The 20,446-nt window shown below is 42.2% G+C and overlaps 1 protein-coding gene across 3 annotated transcripts in view; it reads left to right on the forward strand.

Moving 5' to 3' along the window:
* arhgap35a (Rho GTPase activating protein 35a) overlaps positions 1–17,046 on the forward strand; it is an 84,217-nt gene extending 67,171 nt beyond the window's left edge. For all 3 annotated transcript variants that reach the window (XM_055663655.1, XM_055663658.1, XM_055663659.1), the window contains exons 5-8: positions 10,700–10,777; positions 12,785–12,916; positions 14,281–14,386; positions 15,939–17,046. In XM_055663655.1, coding sequence (XP_055519630.1) covers positions 10,700–10,777; positions 12,785–12,916; positions 14,281–14,386; positions 15,939–16,233 — 611 coding nt within the window. In that variant the 3' untranslated portion in view covers positions 16,234–17,046. The remainder of the gene's footprint in view (positions 1–10,699; positions 10,778–12,784; positions 12,917–14,280; positions 14,387–15,938) is intronic.
* The last annotated feature ends 3,400 nt before the right edge of the window (positions 17,047–20,446 follow it).

The raw sequence follows: 20,446 nt of genomic DNA on the forward strand, positions 1-20,446 counted from the left end.
ACAGCGTTTTCCTCATGCTGCGGGAGTCTGGAGGACAGCAACAGTGCTGGTCACATTGAGCATATCTTTGAATTGCATTCATTGGCAATTGGCTGCAATCCTTCAATTTCTTCACATTTATTTGAATAGATTTGGAGAGGAAATTCCGGGTCAGAATAATCATTAATTTCAACTCTGCGAATGGGATCATTGGCATCCATCGCACAGCTGAAAATAATAAATCCAGCATGTTGGCATTGTCAGATTTGGGTGGCACGGTGGCACAGCTTTGGAGTTGCTGCCTTACATACAGCACCAGAGACCCAGCTTCCACTCTGCCTGCAGGTGCTGTCTTGTATGGAGTTTGTACGTTTTCCCTGTGACCACGTGGGTTTTCTCCAGGGTGCTCCAGTTTCCTCCCACACTCCAAAGACGTACAGGTTTGTAGGTTAATTGGCTTTGGTTAAAACAAATTGTAAATTGTTCCCAGTGTGTAGGATAATGCTCGTGTATGGCATTCTCTATTCAGTGTGGACTCGGTGGGCCAAAGGGACTGTTTCCATGCTGTATCTCAAAAATAACTCATCACAGTTAGCGCTTTTGTAGTCTGTACTTTTTACTGATAGCCTAGTGCTATCACCTCACTAGACAGATGTTATTATTTCAAAGCAATTCCCTCCAGATCTGCTAAGATTGATTCCTTGAAGGTTTGCAATTGAACTGTATTGTTTTTCAGACGTAGAGGGAGTATGAAAATTAAGAAGCAGCAATTATCCAATTCCCTGAAGGTGCAGGATGAAGCAGAGGAGATTTTTTTTTTTAATGCTTTATTTATGCATTGCTTGTTACATGGCAATGTATATTGTTCAGTTGTACCAACCAGTGTAGGTTCAGTCATCTATGCTAACTTACTAAATGCCAGAACCCTCATTTGAAGTGATTCAATCTGAAGGATCCTGATCCGAAGCTATCCATGTTCTCCAGAGCTCATGCCTGACCCGCTGGGTTACTCCAGCACTTTGTGTCCTTTTGTGTAAACCAGTATCTGCAGTTGCTTGTTTCTACAACCCTCAACTCCTCCCTGGTTTCTTTTGAGAAGTGCAAAGGTCAGAATGTTTTCATAGCTTGCTGTTGAGACTTCCATGTGGGAGAATATTGTGAATGAAGAATTTTTCCCCTTGGCTTTTGCCCGCCACTGATATCTCTGTACAGTTTGCATCATTGGCAGAGTGCATGTGCGGTGGTGAGATGGGAAAGGGGAGTCCACAGTGAAAGTTGATGAAAATATGGTGAATAAAATGGGTGGACTGTTTCAAAATGGATGTTTGGTGATCAGCGCAGACTGTGAGAGTGGAATGCCCAGAATCTGTATCGTTTCTCACTTAACTGAGATTGCAGGGTTCTACTAATAAATATTTTGCAGTAATGAACATAGTTCCGAATCCATCAGTGAAGGGGCACGGCATTTTTGCGGTTGAATATTTTTACAAAAACTGTGATTGTTAAAAATTATGTAATGTGCTGTTACTCCAAGCACTCATTTTAACGACCACTGGCATTTAACTGATGTATAACATCTTTTGAAAATACTTTTTTCATTGAATTCTTTCAGGAAAGGCATTGGTAAATGTATTGAAGGTTGTGGTTGCTGCCGTATGTGAACCATTATGGTTGGGTGAATATTTGCTTTGCTCTGTAACCTCCCTGATGCTTTTGTAAATGACAAAGCAAGAATTTTCAGACCAGCTTGAAGATGGAATTTTATTTTATTTTATAGTTCCACGAATTGAGCAGACACGCAAGGTGTACATAATGTTGTGAATAATGAGAGTTGGGCATACGTTTTACAGTTGATGGGGCGAGGGATCTTTTGGTACATTCTCGTTGAATGTTTTTGTATTTAGGATTCTGTAGGTTGCAGATCCTGATGTAGTCGGCAGGCAGCACCAACCTTACAGTCTACACAGAGATTGGGTCTGTTGTGACATATTGCCGTTATATAGCTAGGACAGGATTAAGATTAGTTATGGAGGAAAGCCACATTTGAGAAGGATACTCCAATCCCATGTATGGTGGTTGATGTTGAGCCCTGCATTTTTCTTAGTTTGGTTTAATTTGGAGAATCTGTGCGGACACAGGCCCTTCGGCCCACCGAGTCTGTGCCAGTTTCCACGTCGCCTATTCCTTCGCTCCATTACCCGCTGAGTTTCTCCAGCATTTTTGTCTACCTAAAATGTTAAATGTCAGTATGTTTGTTTCCTCAACTTTTCCTGGAGTAAACATGAGGGAGGTGTGTCACTTCTAAATTAAACATTTCCTACTTATTTGTTGTTTTGTAACAGTGTCCAGCAAGCTTGGGTCAGTCAGTTTAGCTTTATTTAGTTTTATTTTTGCCTTGAGCTTTGATCCCAGCTTTTGAAAGACTAGCCTCTTGCATCAGTGTCCACTTTTCTGTGTACAATCCTTCTGGACCTTGTAAGATTGACATTTTGAATTAACAAAGTTGGCTTTCTGTAAATCCGAACCCACCGAGCATTGTGCTGAAGCTAACTCCTTTCATGTGTAACATAAATCAACACTGAAATTCTCGACCTGCTTTCCAGGCTTACTTTAAAACCGGGGCGTAGAAATGAAGCACCACTAATGGAACGTTGTGCCAACTCATTGCACCATCCTGCCTGCTAATGAGGCAAATTTAAAAACCCATGCCAGCAAACGAATCCAACCCTTAAATTTAACATCCAATATAGAGGAGTCTAATTTGGCGTAGATAGTTTAATGGAGATGTGCGTGGCAAGTTTTTATTTTAGTTTATTTTTTTAACACACAGAGTAAGTAGTGGGCGCCTGGGGTGGTGGTGGAGGCTAATTCGATGGAGGCATTTAAGAGGGTTTTAGATAGGCTTATGGAACTTCAGGGAGTCGAGGGATATGCATTGTATATAGCCAGATGAGATCAGTTTAACTTGGCATCATGTTCGTCACAAACATTGTGGGCCGAAGCACCCGTTTCTGGACTGTTTGATATTATTTCAAGTTGCTTTGGAAGATGTAACAGGATCCCATAATCGTAATTTAACAGGATCGAACGCATCAATATCTGCCATAAACCATGACCTTGTTGGTTATTGGTGACGCTATAATTGTGCGTAGTTTGAGTTCTGTTTCTGGAGTGCCTGTGGTTACAGCTTTGGGAGGAATCTTGAGGCTGGCTCTATTTTGTTTAGTGTCCAGGGGCCCAATGAGAAGGCGCCGATTCCATTTTAATTGAGATGGTATCTCTTTTTTACCCCGTGCGGTTTGACGATGTAATTCAAATAATTATTGTTTGAGCACCTCCCTCTCCAGCATAGCTGAGATTTGCCTTCACTTCTGGAATTTCCCCAGGTTAAGACTTTGACCAAGCTTTCTGTGTGGTCATGTTCAGAAACAAGATCAGCTTTCAGATGTACATTGGGGTACAACCCACCCTCTGTCTTAACAATATGCTACATTAATATCTGTTCAAGCAGACTGCTTGTCTGACAATTTATGGGTGAGACGGGATTTCCTTTGGGAAGAACAAGGCCATCAAAATCGGTCTTTGCCAAAATAATTGCACTTTGTCCCGCAATTCAATTTTTGCTGCTTTCTTCATATCAGTTGTACTGTTCTATTTGATCAAGGTTGAATTTCAAATTTACTTATTTTAATCCATTACGTTGGCCACTTACTTTAATTTTGAGAGAATTATCTCTTGCTTTTATTTGGAACCTGTTTTTGTGCTATTGCCACCCTATCCTTGACTTTTTCAACAAATAATTCAAAATTTAAAGTCATTCAGAATTTGCTCAAATCCCCACTGAACTACTTATGCACCCTGGTAAACTACAAATGGAATTTGGATTGCCTTTAAACACCCAACCTATCAAACCATAATCAGTTCAAGAAGGAACTGCAGATGCTGGAGAATCGAAGGGAGACAAAATTGCTGGAGAAACTCGGCGGGTGCGGCAGCATCTATGGAGTGCAGGAAAGACGCAACGTTTCGGGCCGAAACATTGCCTCTTTCCTTGGCTCCATAGATGCTGCTGCACCCGCTGAGTTTCTCCAGCAATTTTGTAAACCCATAATCTGCACTTCATGAGCTCCATATCGCCCTTTAGCCTTGTAGCTCCATGTCCACGTGAATCTTCTCCCCACAGATGACGTCCACATTGTAGATCGAGATGGATCTTGATTAATTTTAAAGAAACAAAATTCTGGATGCACTGCGCAGTGATGGAAAGAGAAATAGAATTAACCTTTCAGATGGAAAGCCCTTTTGCAGAGTACATTGACTTAAAATATCAACTCTGTACCTCTGTGCCCCAGTGCTGCCTGACCTCCTGAGCATTTCCAGCATTTTTCTGTTTTAATTTCAGAATCATAAGGTCAGTGGAGCACAAATGGATTTCCATCTTCGGCAGATTTTGCTTTCAGGATCTTGATAAGTTGCGGTGATGAGGCATTGACCTGAAACTTTAATTCTATCTGTCTCAGCAAAATGCTACATGATCAGAATGCTGGAGATGCTCTGGTTACAGTTGGTTTCTTGATGGCTGCAACAATTGAGGGCTCTCCTAATAAAGAATATCATTTGTAGAGGAGGGAACTGCAGACGCTGGTTTAAACCGAAGATGGACAAAAAGCTTAGCGGGTCTCTGGAGAAAAGGAATCGGTGAGGTTTCAGATTGAGACCCTTCTTCAGACTGATGTCCCTGAGTTACTTCAGCTTCTTGTGTCTATCTAATGTTTGTACAGGATAGTCATGTTTACCATCTTTAAAGCGGAGATTAAGGAGAGAGAATTTGGTCAGGATGTAATTTTGATATTGATTACAGTGGTTTCAATAGTGGTAGGACAGAGACAGCAATGCAACGGACATATTCAGCGCTGGAGTTGTATACAAGTACAGCTTTTACCAATGTGCCTAAAAGAAAATAGGAAGCGTTTAGCATCAATGCAAAAGCTCCCTGTTGTGTCCTTGCAGAATAGACACAAAGACTATTATTCTGTTGATTTTCCTCATACACTTCATGTTGGATCGCATCCCTTAATTAAGTGTTGTTTAGAAACACAGCGTGGAAACGGGCCCCCTCTGCACCAACCAGCGATCACCCCGTACACTCCTGCACACACGAGGGACAATTTACAATTTTACTGAAGCCAATTAACCTACAAACCAGCGGTCTTTGGAGTGTGGGAGGAAACCGGAGCACCCGGAGAAAACCCACGCAGGTCATTGGGAGAATGTATAAACTCCATGCAGACAGCACCCATAGTCACGATCAAATCCGGGTGCCTGCTGATGGAAAGCAGAAACTCTCCCATTGCTTTCAGCAAACTCCATATTCTACACTGAAATTTGTGCGATAATTTAAAATATCTTAAGTTTATTAATACAAACTCTTGCTTTATGTGAAATCTAGCCAGCTAACTTGTGGTTTAGCTTGCTTCCATCTCTTCCTGTTATGGCCTGAAGCCAAGTAAAAAGTATGTTTTCACTTATGCAAAATGGGAGATGTGGGTCAGAAACATTTTTGGTTCTGTTGTAATCTAAACAGAAAAGCAAATCCACTGTACAGTCAAATCTCTGTTTCTAATCCACTACAAGCTGAACTTGATGCTGAAGAGTATCCTGGCAACATAGTTCAGAAATAGTGATGGTGGTGAAGGCAAGTCTCTTTCCCCTTGTGTCAGGTGATGTTATCCCACTGCGAATGTTTATCTCACAGTGCCTGGAGAAGATCTGCACAGCTTGGCTGCTGCACTGAAGGAATAAGCACACTGAGTTTGTTCTTTGCATCGTTTATAAGAAAAGCTGGTTTTGGTTGTGATTTCGGCACTTTGTGATTCAAACGCTTTTGTGCGTGGGACTTTCTTGATATGAAGCCATCTTGTTTGTCAACGATTTCTGATGCACTGGCTTGTGTGTTGAATTCTGTGCAGGGAGGAACAGCAGATGCTGGTATATGCTGAAGAGAGACAAAATGCTGGAGTAACCCAGCAGGTCAGGCAGCATTTCTGGAGATAAGCAATAAGTGATGTTTTGGGTTGAAACCCTTCCTTCTATTCCTCCCACCCCCACACTCGCATCAGTCTGAAGAAGGGTCCCAACCAGAATAGCACCTGCTGTGTTACTCCAGCACTTTATGTCCTTTTGGGTAAACCAGCACCTGCAGTTACCTTTTTCTAAACAATAGGAAGATCTTTGCTCCATAGCAGACTGTCAATGGGGGCATTGTAGACACCAGTAGATGTAGTGCACCTAATGAGTTCACTGTCTTTCCTTCAAGTGTTTAAACCAGCATGTACCTCAGATGAATATTTCGTATTTCACTCTATGAAGGACCAGCCCCTTGTTTGTGTTGCAAATTATTCGGTTCGGACTATAATCAAGATTTGACAAACAACAGCTTCTGAATCGTACATTGTGTCCTCTAAATCTTTGTTTAGTTTCCTTTGCTTCCTGTTTCCTAATTTACCTCTCCTAAAATGCCATAATCTAAATAGATGAATGATTTCCCCCTCTTATCTTCCCCCCTTCCCCCCCCCCCCCCCCCCCCCCCCCCCCCCAAAAAAAAAAAGAAACCAGCTTCTATCTAATCAACATATTACTCTTAAACACAATTTGACAGAATGGACAATTAAATCTTATGTTTTCTAAATTATTTCATCAAAAGTATGTGAGGTTTTAAAAAAATATATGTATTGTGAAGGCCACAGGTTACACAGTAAGTGGAACTGGAGATCCATCTTGAACCCACTGCCCAGGAGTCATGAAACAAATAGCCTTCGTTGCGTGATGAAGTAGATCGCAAGTTTAGCCTCTTTTTTTACCTGATAGAAAGTGTGGGATTTTTTGAAATTATTAAGCTTGGTTTCATGTTTCGGAATGCTTTGGCTTGGATCTACTGTCAACATGAAGATAGTCCTGGACTTCCTACAGCACAAATTGGTGGGGAAAACCAGCGCTGTGCTCTGGAAAGATATAGGAAAACATTCAAGGATGTGCTCAAAGCCTCCATGGAGAAAAGTAATATCGCCACTGGCTTGTATTCATTCAAAGTGGAGGGGGACAGGGTATTAAGCATGAAGAGATGCAAGGATCGACAGATGCTGGTTTACAAAATAACACAGTGCTGGAGTAACTCAGCGGATCAGGCTGCATCTTTGGAGAGCATGGAAATGTGACTTTTGGGTCAGGACCCTTCAGACACATGTCTCAAGAGTGGATCCATGGATTAGGAGTAAACAGACTTTGAATAAGCCGTGGAAGCAGCAGTCCACTTCACAAGCTACCCATCGACCTCGTACCCCAGCTGAGCAAGAGTGTGTGGTTCCCACGCTGGCTGCATTAACCACTTCAGTATAAACAAACCCTGAGTGGAAGTCTTTCTGATCCTGAGGGACTGCCGACGCAGCCGTTAGTGGCCAGTATTAGTCTATTGGTTTATTATTGTCAAGCGTGCCAAGATACAGGGGAAAACTGTTTTGCATGCTACTCGGGCAAATCATTAGCATACACGAGTACAATCAGGCTTTTTCGTATAGGAGTGGCCAATTGAAAAGTAAATAAGGTACAGACTATCGTTTTGCGGCTACAGGGAAGTGCAGGGAAAAGTGCAAGGGCTACACCGAGGTAGATTGAGAGATTGGGGCATATAAGAGTTTAATAACAGCAGGGAATCATTTAGCAGATTTTGCAAAGAGTGGACCTTTTTTTTTTTCTTCCCACAATTCATATTGTAGGTAGTCCAGGTCCCAAAAATATTTACCGCCATGAATCTGGAGGTATGTGCATTCGAGCTTTTGTATCTATTCCCTGATGGGAGAGGAGAGAAGAGGGTGGTATTAGGGAGAGAAGTTACCAAACCAAGTTGTGCTGCATGTCAATAGGATATCTTTCTACTATTCATCTGTAGAATTTAAGTCAATGGAGATATGCCAATTTCCTTAGTCTTCTGGAGAAGTTAGAGGCGTTTGGGATGCTTTCTTGTCTTAGCATCGAGTGTAGATGAACTAAGACAGTTTGTTCATCCACTTTTATATTCTAATTCATTCATGAAAGCAGGCTGCTGGGACCAAGATCCTCTGTTATACATCTTGCATAAATGATCCCTTTGAGCTATGAGGACTGATTAAATATGCAAGTTACAATTAAGAATTCGGCTCGTATTGTCCCCGAGTGTCGGAGATCTTTATGGAATATCTGAGAGAAAAGTTGTGGCGAAAGTTTTCTTTCCTGAGAGTTTTTGTTGAATAATTGCCTTGGAGAGAGATCTAGCAGTTCAAGAAAGAAGACATAGATCTTTTAGGTTTTAGTTTTAGATATACAGTGCGGAAACGGGCCCTTTGGTTCACCGAGGCAATGTCGACCAGCGATCCCCTAACACTACCCGGACACACACTAGGGACAATTTACAATTATATCAAGCCAATTAGCCGACAAACCTGTATGTCTTTGTAGTGTGGGAGGAAACCGGAGATCCCGGAGAAAAACTAACACTGGTCACAGGGAGAACTAGCCAACTCCGTACAGACAAACTAGTAGTCTGTAGCCTCCCTTTGATCTGGTATTTTGTTGGTTCACATGCTTGATCAATGGTGTTTTATCATTAATGTCTTATTATTATTAATGTTTAGTGTTTTCTGAGTCGTTCGTAATGTCATGTCATACTGTTGTGGGCGGAGCACCAAGGCAAATTCCTTGTATGTGAATACTTGGCCAATAAACTTACTTACTTACTTAGGATTGAACCCTTGTCACTGGCTGTGTAAGGCAGCAACTACACCGCTGTGCCACTGTGCCGCCCCTATTTGACCATAAGATGTATAGGATGCTGGGATGGCTATGATTGAGTTTTCTTTGGAGAGTGAGTTCAATTTAGAATGGAACTCTGTGAGAAGGAACTGCAAATGCCGGTTTACACCAAAGATTGACACAAAATGCTGGAGTAACTCAGCGGGTCAGGCAGCATCACTGGAGAAAAGAAATAGGCGACGTTCTGGTCGATACATCACCGATTTCTACAGAGATGCTGCCTGACCCACTGAGTTACTCCAGCATTTTGTGTCCATCTTTAGAATTGAACTCTGCTGTCTCAAGTGAGCTAGTTATGAATGTAAATCAACAGATCTGCTCATTCCAAAGGTGAAGGGAAAAGTTACTACAACTCATTCTTGAGGGTTCTTGTTTGTACTTTGGTTGCTGTCTATTCAACCTGTGATATTCCTCACAATTCAACAAAAAAATGACGGTGGATTATTGCACAATACTGCATGAATAAATTCATTTTTTAAGAGATTGTAACTGTTAAAAGCAACTTCTTAGATTTGGGAAATAGGTAAATATAGAAATATATTCCGCTCTTATTTTAATTCTTGTAAACGTGTCAAAAATTTGCGCTGACAAAAGATCTGTGGACCAGTGAGAACTGGTGCCTAAATTTGTGTTATTGCACTCACTGAAAATCTGTTAATTTCTTAAAATAGAAATATGGTTTAATTTTATCGGTGTTGTATTCATCACTTTCACGAACATTGGAGAAACCCCCGAATCTAATATTAAAAGAGTACATTTATCGATTTGAGATCAGTGAATTTCATGATGTATTTTGTCCAATATTGGGCAAGTGAATGGATGATTTCCACAGTTCATAAGATCTAGGGGCAGAATTAAGCCATTCGGCCTATCAAGTCTACTCTGCCATTCAATCAAGGCTAATCTATCTTTCCCTCTCAACCCCATTCTCCTGTCTTCTCCCCATAACACCTGATGGAGGTTTATTTCACCCTCCTCTCCATGGCAGACAATACGTACAGAGTAGTGAAAGGCTTCGATAGAGTGGATGTGGAGAGGATGTTTCCAGTAGTGGGAGAGTCTAGGACGAGAGGTTATACCCTCAGAATTAAAGGATGTTCTTTTAAGAAGGAGATGAGGCATTTCTTTAGTCAGAGGGTGGTGAATCTGTGGATTTATTTTTGCCACAGAAGGCTGTGGAGGCAAAGTCAATGGATATATTTAAGGGCGAGATAGATTCTTGATCAGTACGGGTGTCGGAGGTTATGGAGAGAAGGCAGGTGAATGGGGTTAGGAGGGAGAGATGGATCAGCCATGATTGAATGGTGGAGTAGACTTGTTGGGCCTAATGACTTAATTCTACTCCTATCACTGATTAATACAAGGTAACGCAATATTTCACCTGTGTCTGTTCACATACAAGAACTGACGGGTAATATTTAGTCACTGACAAATCCTTTTCCATCCTCGCCATTATCCACTCTCGAGTCCAATTTCCGATGAGTGAGAGTAGTTAAGTCAGGACACTGACCCAAAGCATTTGTGGCCCAAAGGGGAACCAAATGCTGGAGTAACTCAGCGAGTCGGGCAGCATCTCTGGAGAAGCTGACGTTCTGTATCAAGACCCATCATCAGACAAAGGACCCTTTGCTGATCGACCCGTAACATCACCTATTCCTTTTCTCCAGAGATGCTGCCGGAGCTGCCAGCTTTTTATGTCCTTTGTTTCTACGTTTGTGGCCCAAGCTTTGTGATCATTTAATGTATTCATTTGTATCTTTTTAAACAATGCTGCCAGCCAGTCATTGAATATGAATGAGGTGCTTTCAATGGGAGGTTATTACAATCTCTAATAAATCTGTGAAGTGAGGTAAAGTAACTTTCATTTCTTTTGAAGGTCTTGGAACCGAGGGACTCTACCGCGTTAGTGGGAACAAGTCAGAGATGGAAAGTCTCCAGAGGCAGTTTGATCAAGGTAAGCCACAGATAAAGGTGCATCACCCGGCTGCCAGGTAGTTATGAACTGCACAGTGTAATAGATTTACATTTTTACCTTTTCCACCCATGAAACCTGGTCCTCGTGGTCTGATCACTGTTATAAATATGTTTAATGCAAGTGTGGCCCACATTTTATTCCTGACTTTGGCACTAATAATGTAGAGTAATTTAGTTTTTTTTCTCTATGAGCAGGTAGTACTATTGCAGTACTACCTGCCCATTGAAACAGGAAGCAAATTCACTAAATGCAACAAAAAAAAGCCTGAAGCCATATTTTTGAATTAACACAGAAAATACTGCTACCACTCAGCAGTTCAGGTAGAAGAAAATAAACAATTAATTTGTAAAGTTCAGAACCTTCTTTAATTTAGTAAAAATGGGATCCTCTTATTGTGCCTCCTGTAGTGGGATTAACCTAAATGTAATCCTGAACTGCCTGGGGTCATAGTCTTACAGCATGGAAACAGGCCTTTCGGCCCTATTTGCCCACACCAGCCAATATGGCCCATCTACAGTAGTCCCAGTTGCCTGCATTTGGCCCATATCCCTCTAAACCTGACATACCAATCTAATGTTTCTTAAAGTTTGCAATAGTACCAGCTTGTTTAAAAACAATTCAAATGCAAATGTCTTAAAAATACGCTGACCAAAATTGTTCACAGTAGTAAATCATACCTTTTTCCTAGAGGCTTCTCACTTTTGTTTTGACATATGGACACGTGAATGCTGCCAGCTTCCAATGTGTCTTATTAGTGCTTATTAAATTATTAGACGTACCGCACAGAAACAGGCCCTTTGCCCCAATTTGCCCCGACTAAGGTGTCTTCCTCAGCTAGTCCCATTTGACTCAAATCCCTCATCCTTTCCTGTCCATGTATTTGTCCAAATGTAAGCATAGTCATTGTGCCTGCCTCTACCACATCCGCTGGCATGTGGGGAGAATAACATGGAATTGGTGTGAATGGTAAGCACAGACCTATCGGCCAGTAACCCGTTTCCTTGCCGTATGGTGTTTTCGCTCTGGAAATTATAGAAGCATCGTTTGGAAAGAAAGCACTAGTAATATCTCAATTCCAGTCCTAATTTAGAGCTTAATCAGCAAAGACCAGGATACCAACCTAAAACCCTTTGTCATTTTTTAACTTCACAGTGAGATGCACAAATTAAGCTATTTCAAAAGTCTGGTTTTAATTTTGTCAGTGAAGACGCCGCAATATGCAATCTTTATGAGATATTAAGATTTTTTAATCTGATGCAGATATATTATAATACAGGAAATCCGATATCCACTCAGGATGGTTTTGCACCCTGTTTATTTGTGCGTTAGAGATTCTGCGCGGAAACAGACGCACCGAGTCCACGCCGACCAGCGATCCCTGTACGCTATCCGACACACCAGGGACAATTTACAATCTTTACCGAAGCCAATTGACCTACGACCCTGTACATCTTTGGAGTGTGGGAGGAAACCGGAGCACCCAGAGAAAGCCAATGCGGTCACGGGGAGAGCGTACAAACTCTGTACAGATCCGTAGTCAGGATCGAACCCTGCGCTGTAAGGCAGTATCTCTACCGCTGGAGTTAGAGCCAGGTGTATAAGTTGGGCCAAAGTTCCAGAATCTGAGCTCAGTGTGTGGTTGGGGCCTCAGTCGGAACACACACAGGTTTCTCGGCCAGAGTTGGGATCAGTATCTTATGTAGATCTCAGTTGAAGTCGGGTTCTCCAGTCCTTATGTTCTGTTTGTATTGACACATTTTACAAATTCAGTCTGACACTCCCTCTAAACTTGCAGATTTACTGAAAACAAAATGATTAGACTATGTAATGTGTTATAAACTGAAATAAGTGTTGCAGTAACATCCAATAGCCATGGAATTCTGCTTATCTGTCACCGTTAAAGTTGTAACAGTCCACGTACTGAATTATCCAAGTTATGTTGCATAATGTCTTTGCTTCCAATTGAAATCTTTTTTCTTCTATTAGATCACAGCCTTGTTCTGCAGGAAAAGGATTATGCAGTGAATACAATAGCTGGAGCAATGAAAAGCTTCTTCTCAGAGCTTCCCGAGCCACTGGTTCCATATAACGCCCAGGTTGAGCTGGTGGATGTCAACAGTAAGTATCAGGCCAGTTAAATACAGTGGTAGAAAACACGTGTCCTTCAAGCACTTGGGAGCAGATCAAGGGGTTTATGCTGTTTCTTGAATGGCAGTCACCAAACAAACATGACTCAACGGTTAACACAACGGTTTGTGGGATTGAGCTGTTTATATGTTAGCTGACGTCGTTCCCACTTTGATTACATTGGAAAGTACTTCAGTGGCAGGGAAGCACTTTTAATGATAACTTGAAGCTGCATGAATGCTTTATATTCTCAGTGCAGTGCAGTGTTGTACAAATGGGAAACGACTAAGTGTATGAAGGAACTGCAGATTCTGGTTTAAACCTGGGATGGACACACAATGTTAGAGTAACTCAGCGGGACAAGCAGCATCTCTGGAGAGAAGGGTTGGGTAACGTTTCAGGTCGAGACCCTTCTTCAGACTAGAGATTCTATCTTGAATTAGATCTAGCCTGTCTTTAATGTGAGGATTATCCCTGTAAATAATACATCCATCACACCACCTCTATCCTTCCTTTAAGATTAGGCCCTTCATAGAATTATTTTCGCTGAGAATCTTGTGTTAGCATCTTGTCTTTGGGCATCAGATACATTAATTTATTGTTTGGAGTGAAGGCTTCCTTCCTGAATGCAGTGTCTTTTACCCAAGAACCAGAGTGTACAGGCTTACGGTGGGAGGGGCAACCTGAGAGGTAATCTTTTCGCTCAGAGGGTGATGGACATATGGAACGATCTACCAGAGGAGGTAGTTGAGGCAGATATAACAGCATTTAAAAGACACTTGGGCAGGTACATGGATAGGAAAGGTTTAGAGGGATGTGGGCTAAACCCAGGCAAATGAGACCAGCTTAGATGGGGGGGGGCATCTTGATCGACGTGGACAAGTTGGGTCAAAGCGCATGTTTCTGTGCTATATGATTCTATTCATCGCAATACTGTTAGATGGGTATGTTTTTCATTTTAGACCCAGTGACATTAAATAAATTATGATGCAGCATTGAATCGGGATGGTTTGGATCAGAATATGAAGAACAAAGTTCCAATGTGCTTGCTGCCCTCATCCTCCATTAGAAGACGGTGATGTAGAGAGATAGAGAACAAATGAATGAAAGATGATAAAAGAAACAGGCCATTGTTAGCTGTTCACTTACCTATTGAGTTATGCAATACTCCAAACCATTCCCAGGTGTGAGAATTAATCAGCCTTCCATTTTCTATTTCCACACCAGGAGGAAGGGTCCCCATAGAAAGTAATGGGCACGAGTCCAGCTACTGCCGTTCCGACATAACCCGTTAGCGAGCCAGCATGCTTAGGCTCTCGATCTCTGCATTAACTTACTTGTTTTTCTTCCCTCAGAAACACCTGATAAAGAGCTGAGGCTGAATGCACTTAAGGAGGTGTTGAAGAAGTTTCCAAAAGAGAATTATGAGCTCTTCAAATATGTCATTACCCACTTAAACAAGTAAGTAATTGCTCAGTGCATGCAGTAAGACTATCATAAATTAAGGTTGTGATTATTAATTGTCCAAGCCATATAATCTTGCTGAGCACACCACAAGCCAATATCTCATAGCTGTGTTGCCCTTAATATTGCAACTCATTTGAAAGTAAAAATCTCCAAAGCGATTTAAAGTCTCGGAATTCCCAGGGTTTATATGAAACAATCAATCTTTGTAGCCCTGCCAATACTACCATACTAATTGCACACGGGTAGAGGTGAAAATATTGACATTATTTTAGATATTGTTGGAAAAGTGATCTATATTATTCTCTTTGGTATTTTTGTGTTTCACGAGCCGGATTAATTGATGCAGGCATAAATCTATTTGGAAAATGATGATGAATGCATGTAGAAATAGCAGAAACAGGGATTTAATATGCATTAAATTAAATAACCCCTACAGGAACATAAGCAGCAGGGAAGTGAAACTTTGTGTGTGTGTCAAAAAGGATCAAACTTTCAGGCTTTGTTTAAAATGTTAAGTGCAGTATAGCTTCTATTATTCATTGTCCCAAAGGATGTATCCTTGATTATTCTCCAGTCTGTTGTGGTTTGAATCTTTACATTATGCTGTGTGATATAACGGCATATTATTTCGTCAGTTGTAACTCCACCTAACGATCCAAGAAGGATTTAATGTAACTTGAATTGGATATTTGGTCTTCTTTCCCTGCCCAAACTATCACTCAACAGAATGCCAACAGCCTGAATTTGTTTTGGTGTGTTTTTGATCATGCATCTGGAAAGAAGCCCATCTGCCTTCAAAGTTTGCTCTGATCCTCAATCAACCCTCGGCACTAATCCCATTTTATTTTCCTCCACCCAACGCCCAACCTTCTAGATTCTCCCATTTGGGGACCAATGGACTCCTTGGCGTCTTATTGTTCTATACCGTTTCATACCTCGAGTTTCCCTCTCCCCTGACTCTGTTGGAAGAAGGGTCTTGATCCGAAACATCACTATTCCTTTTCTCAAGAGGTGCTGCCTGACCCGCTGAGTTGCTCCAGCATTTTGTGTTTATCTTCGGTGTAAACCAGCATCTGCAGTTCCTTCCTAGTCGCCTTGGATTGATTCTTTGCTAAAGGCTGGATTAAGTTTAGTAATTCAAAGGCAGTAGAGAGGCAGTATTCGACAGGGAGTAATTAAATTAAGTGGTGCAGCTGCAGAGTTACCACCTTGCAGTGCCAGAGACTTGGGTTTGATCCTGATTACAGGTGTTGTCTGTATGGAGTTTGTACGTTCTCCCTGTGACCTGTGTGGGTTTTCTCCGGGTGCTCTGGTTTCCTCCCACGTCGGAAAGACAAACAGATTTGTGGGTTAATTTGCTTGGTAGAATTTGTAAATTGTCCCTAATGTGTGCGGGGATTGCTGGCCAGTGCGGGCTCAGTGTCTTAGGGCCCGTTTCCGTGGTGCATGGAAACTAAACGGAATTAAGGATTTTTTTTTTTTTTTTTTTTTTTTTTTTTTTTTTTTGCACTGTGTGCTTTTTACACAAGAATCCTTTTCATTCCAGAGTCAGTCAGAACTGCAAGTTGAATCTGATGAACAGTGAAAACCTCTCCATCTGCTTCTGGCCCACGCTCATGAGACCGGACTTCCAGACCATGGACGCGCTGACAGCCACCAGGACGTACCAGACCATCATCGAGGTCTTCATTCATCAGTGCCCTTTCTTCTTTTACGACAGGCCGCTGGTGGAACTGATCAGCACCATCCCCAGTTCCCCCACCTCGAACACTGCGTTCCAGTGCCCTTCGCCGGTAGCCATGATCCCATCGCCACCACAATCACCACCGCCGACACCTTAGAGGCCACTCCTGCAACATCTGTGAGCACAGCTGCAAACGGAACAGCCAAGTAAACTGTGAATTTGGTCACAAAACGATACCAGATACAGTAGCTGGGTTCTTTTCAAGACTTGCCTTGGGTTGAAGAACCCCTTTCTGTTGTGCAAAGCAGTGTAATCAAAGTTACAAGTGATGTGGCACTAAGGAAATTTGGTTAAGTACCCAAGCACTGGAGTTTATAAAATCCCATAGACTGCAAAACAAGCAGCCCGTGACTTTTGTGGGCTCTGTTTTAAAAAAAAAAAACCCTCAAATAGCACAGATTCCGCAGCAGAATGGTTTCTCGAAATGCACATTTAAACAGTTAATCATACAGACAAACTCTTCCACTTACTTAATTTATACCTTGTTCCCTTTCTAAGCAATTGTAGAAACCTGTTTTTAATTTCTCAATAGCATCAATTCATGTTTAGAGAATTGTTTTCGCCGATCATGTGCTGCTATTTTAACCTTTCTTAGAAAAGAGACGTATTTCAGGCGGACTGAGGATTCGCAGCGGCTGTCCGCCGTGCTTGATGGGGCACATCATGGCACCAGCGTTTGCAAGTGCAGGGTGTGAGTGCGAGGAGTTATCCCAGGGGAGGGACGGAGCAAGCCCAGCATGTAAATGTGCTTCTGCAAAGATGACACATTGGGCGAGCCTTTCCAACCTTGGGGCCTCTGTTTTTATGGAACGAACACGCACAGACGCACACACGCAAATACACACACACACACACGCGCACACACACACACATAAGCGCGCGCACACACACACACACACACACACACACACACACACACAAATATACACACGCTCACACACACACACACACAAGCGCACACACACACACACACACACACACACACACGCGCACACACACACACACACACACACACACACAGACACACACACGCACACACACACACACACACACACGCACACACACACACAAGCGCACACACACACACACACACACACACACACACACACCACACACACACACACACACACTAATGAACTTGTACAGATCAAATCTGCGTGTCTCAAGGTTCAGTAGAGCTTATAGTTAAGAGGTTTGTCTTCATAATAATGACTTAAAGAGCAGCTGCATGAAAGTGCTTTGTACAAAATGAAATTTAATGCTGGTTTTCTCCAATATGGTCGCTGTTTCTACAGCTAATGTTTGTTGGACTTCTGAACCTTTTTTTTTTTTTTCCCCCTCGTTATCACTGGTTTGTTCTGTTCTGGTTAGCCAATTCCTAATTTGGTTTCCTTCGAAATCCCAGTTAGGCTGCTTTAGATTTAATTTGCCATTGATCATTCCTTGGCGGGGAAAGGGAGGGGTTTCATCGGCACTAATTCCATCTTCTCCCCTCCTCGCCACTAAACTGGCCAGATATACGTGCACGGTGCCAAATTGGAGCCCTTCAGGGCCCAAGGATAGCTTCCTGCTCACCAAATGTGTCAGTCCGATCCATGCCCAATTCTTCATTTGGGGAACCAAAATCCTTGGGTTGAAGGACTTGGTCCTTTCATATCACCAGAAACGGCCGCAAGGGTTTTCTCTTTTGTTTCTCTTCCCCTCTCCGCCTCCACCACCACCTGTGAAGTTGCACAGTATATAACACGTCTTGGCTAGTACCACTCGTCTGTCCTGGCAGTAGATAAGGCGGGTTTTAGGATGTGGCTTCCTCTCGGATAGCTTAAATTTTAAAAATGTAATTAAAATGCTTGTGTGGCATGTTAGCACGGTGCACGGTCTATTAAGGTTTTTATAGCCATCCTAGGATGGGGCAGTCCTGTTGTGTCCCACAGAGACCCTAAATTCTACGGGAAGAGTAGGTTTAACAGTGACTAACTGTGGGAAGTCCCTTGGCGTACTTGGGGGGGGAACCCCCCCCCCCCCGGCTAGGTTAATGCTTGACGAATGACCAAAATTGATGTGATTATTAGGGGGTGTGGGAGGGTTGGGGGCACTGCCCATGGAATCGTACCTCAGCACCAGTCAGTGCCTAGGAAAGTGGAAGAAGGGGTTGGCATGGAGGAGATTCTGTTAACACTAATGAACATTTCCAGCTTCATGCCTGACACGGTTCACCTTCAACGCCTAGTCTGAAGATCGCATAAGAGATTCCTCTTTTTTTTTCTTCTTTTTAAAAAAAAAAAATACTCTAAAAGTACCAATTCCACTGAATGTGGGAACATTCACTACTCGCGACACTACATAACACAGAGATTCATCATTCAGTGAGGTTATTAGCTATGAAGTATGCTGTTTACCATTAACCCACCATTTTGGTGATTGTTCGTAGAGCTGTCCGCACCCGTCTCAAGTTTGTGGCAAATCATGTGCTTCAGGGGGCAAATCCATCATTACCTGGCTGATTATTTTTCTCAGCATTATATGTTTTTCCCCTCGTAGGGCTGTGCCAGTGAATCTATTTTAAAACACTTAGTCGATCTAAGTATCAAACTCTGCCAGTTTGGGTATGGTACGTATAATTGCAATCTCCAATAACTGAACAATTCTAAAATGTAATGTGTTTGCCTGTGTGTTTCTTTATGTAACAAATCAGTGTTGTGTGTATTGACTGGGCAAAATGTGAACTGAGCTACCCAGTGATCAACTGTTTGCTGTACCAGATCTATCATTCAATTTTGATTTTGATTCTTTTTAAATTTTTTTTTGCAAACGTATATCTCAATGTTTGAGGTTCGATTTCTGTGTCAAAAACCTTGTACCATGTGTCGGCACAGTCCTTGTGTCCCAGGTATGATTGTTAGGGCTGGTGGATGTTGGAGAGGTTAAGATGTATAGTAACTTGCTGATTGAATCATGACCCCAAATTATCCAAGCTAATGTTTCTAGGAAAAAAACCAATTAAATTGTGCTCTGATACACTTTGCGATTTGTTTTAGATTTGAAGGTGGGGGGGTGGGAAGAGAGATAAAATGCTTTTTTTTTTTGCGATTTGGATAGAAAATTTACCTTCTGATGTTGCCTGACTAGACTGCTAATATCTACAGTAACTGATCTGATAAAAGTATCAAACTTGCATGAATGGTTGATGGACAGCGCTATTTGGTGCCACATGGTGCAGTGGGATAATTGATCTGATTATCAGAGGTCGTACCTGATTAAAGCTTCTATCAACAGAAGAAAGTTTGGCCTGGTAAGAGGAGTGCCTTCCATAACTCATTTTGAGTTTGATTAAAGGTAGACAAAAATGCTAGTGAAACTTAGCGGGTAAGGCAGCATCTATGGAGCGAAGGAAATGGGTGACGTTACGGGTCGAGACCCTTCCACAGAAGGAATAGGCGACGTCACCAATCCCGTTGCTCCATAGATGCTGCCTCACCTGCTGAGTTTCTCCAGCATTTTTGCCTACCTTCGATTTTTCCAGCATCTGCAGTTCCTTCTTAAACATTGAGTTTGATTAAGCTACCTACTTCCCCCCCCAATTTAATGTGCATTAAACACCAAACCACTGACAAAATCGACCAAAGCCATCACATCCAAGACCAAATGGATCAGTTTCAGTGCAAATAACACAGTCAGTTGACCCCGGATGGCAAAATGGCTCTAAAATGGATGCATGTTAAATAAATGGTCTGTCATGTACAACATTGTATGCATTGAGCCATTTATTTTCTTTCTCTCCCCTCCCACTTCCTCTGCCCTTCCAGATGCATGCACATGCTTAAAAAAAGTTACACGGTGTAACAACAAACTGGCTGCCTAATCTTTCTCATGCTGAATTTGGATTGGGGGAAAAAAGATGAAGTTCTAACTGTTTAAAATTCATCCATATTTCCAAACATTTGAGAAGATGAGATATATTTGGGTAAATTGCTGTGAATTGACAAAGCAGCCTGGTGGAATATTGTTGAGTGGGCTTTGGAATCTCTCTCATCCCCTCACTCTGCCATCCAAGAAATGTTGTAGAACGGTACATGAGCAGCACATGGGTGTGCAGCAGTAGAGTTGCTGCCTTCCAGAGACCCGTGTTCGATGTACCAGACTACGGGTGTTGTCGGTACGCTCATCCCGTGACCGTGTGGGCTTTCTCCGAGATCTTCGGTTTCCTCCCACACTCCGAAGACGTACAGCTTTGTAGGTTAATTGGCTTGGTATAAATGTAAAATTGTCCCCAGTGTGTGTAGGGTAGTTAACATATGGGGATCGCTAGT

Source organism: Leucoraja erinacea, chromosome 38 (assembly GCF_028641065.1).
Source record: "Leucoraja erinacea ecotype New England chromosome 38, Leri_hhj_1, whole genome shotgun sequence".
NCBI lineage: Eukaryota > Metazoa > Chordata > Chondrichthyes > Rajiformes > Rajidae > Leucoraja > Leucoraja erinaceus.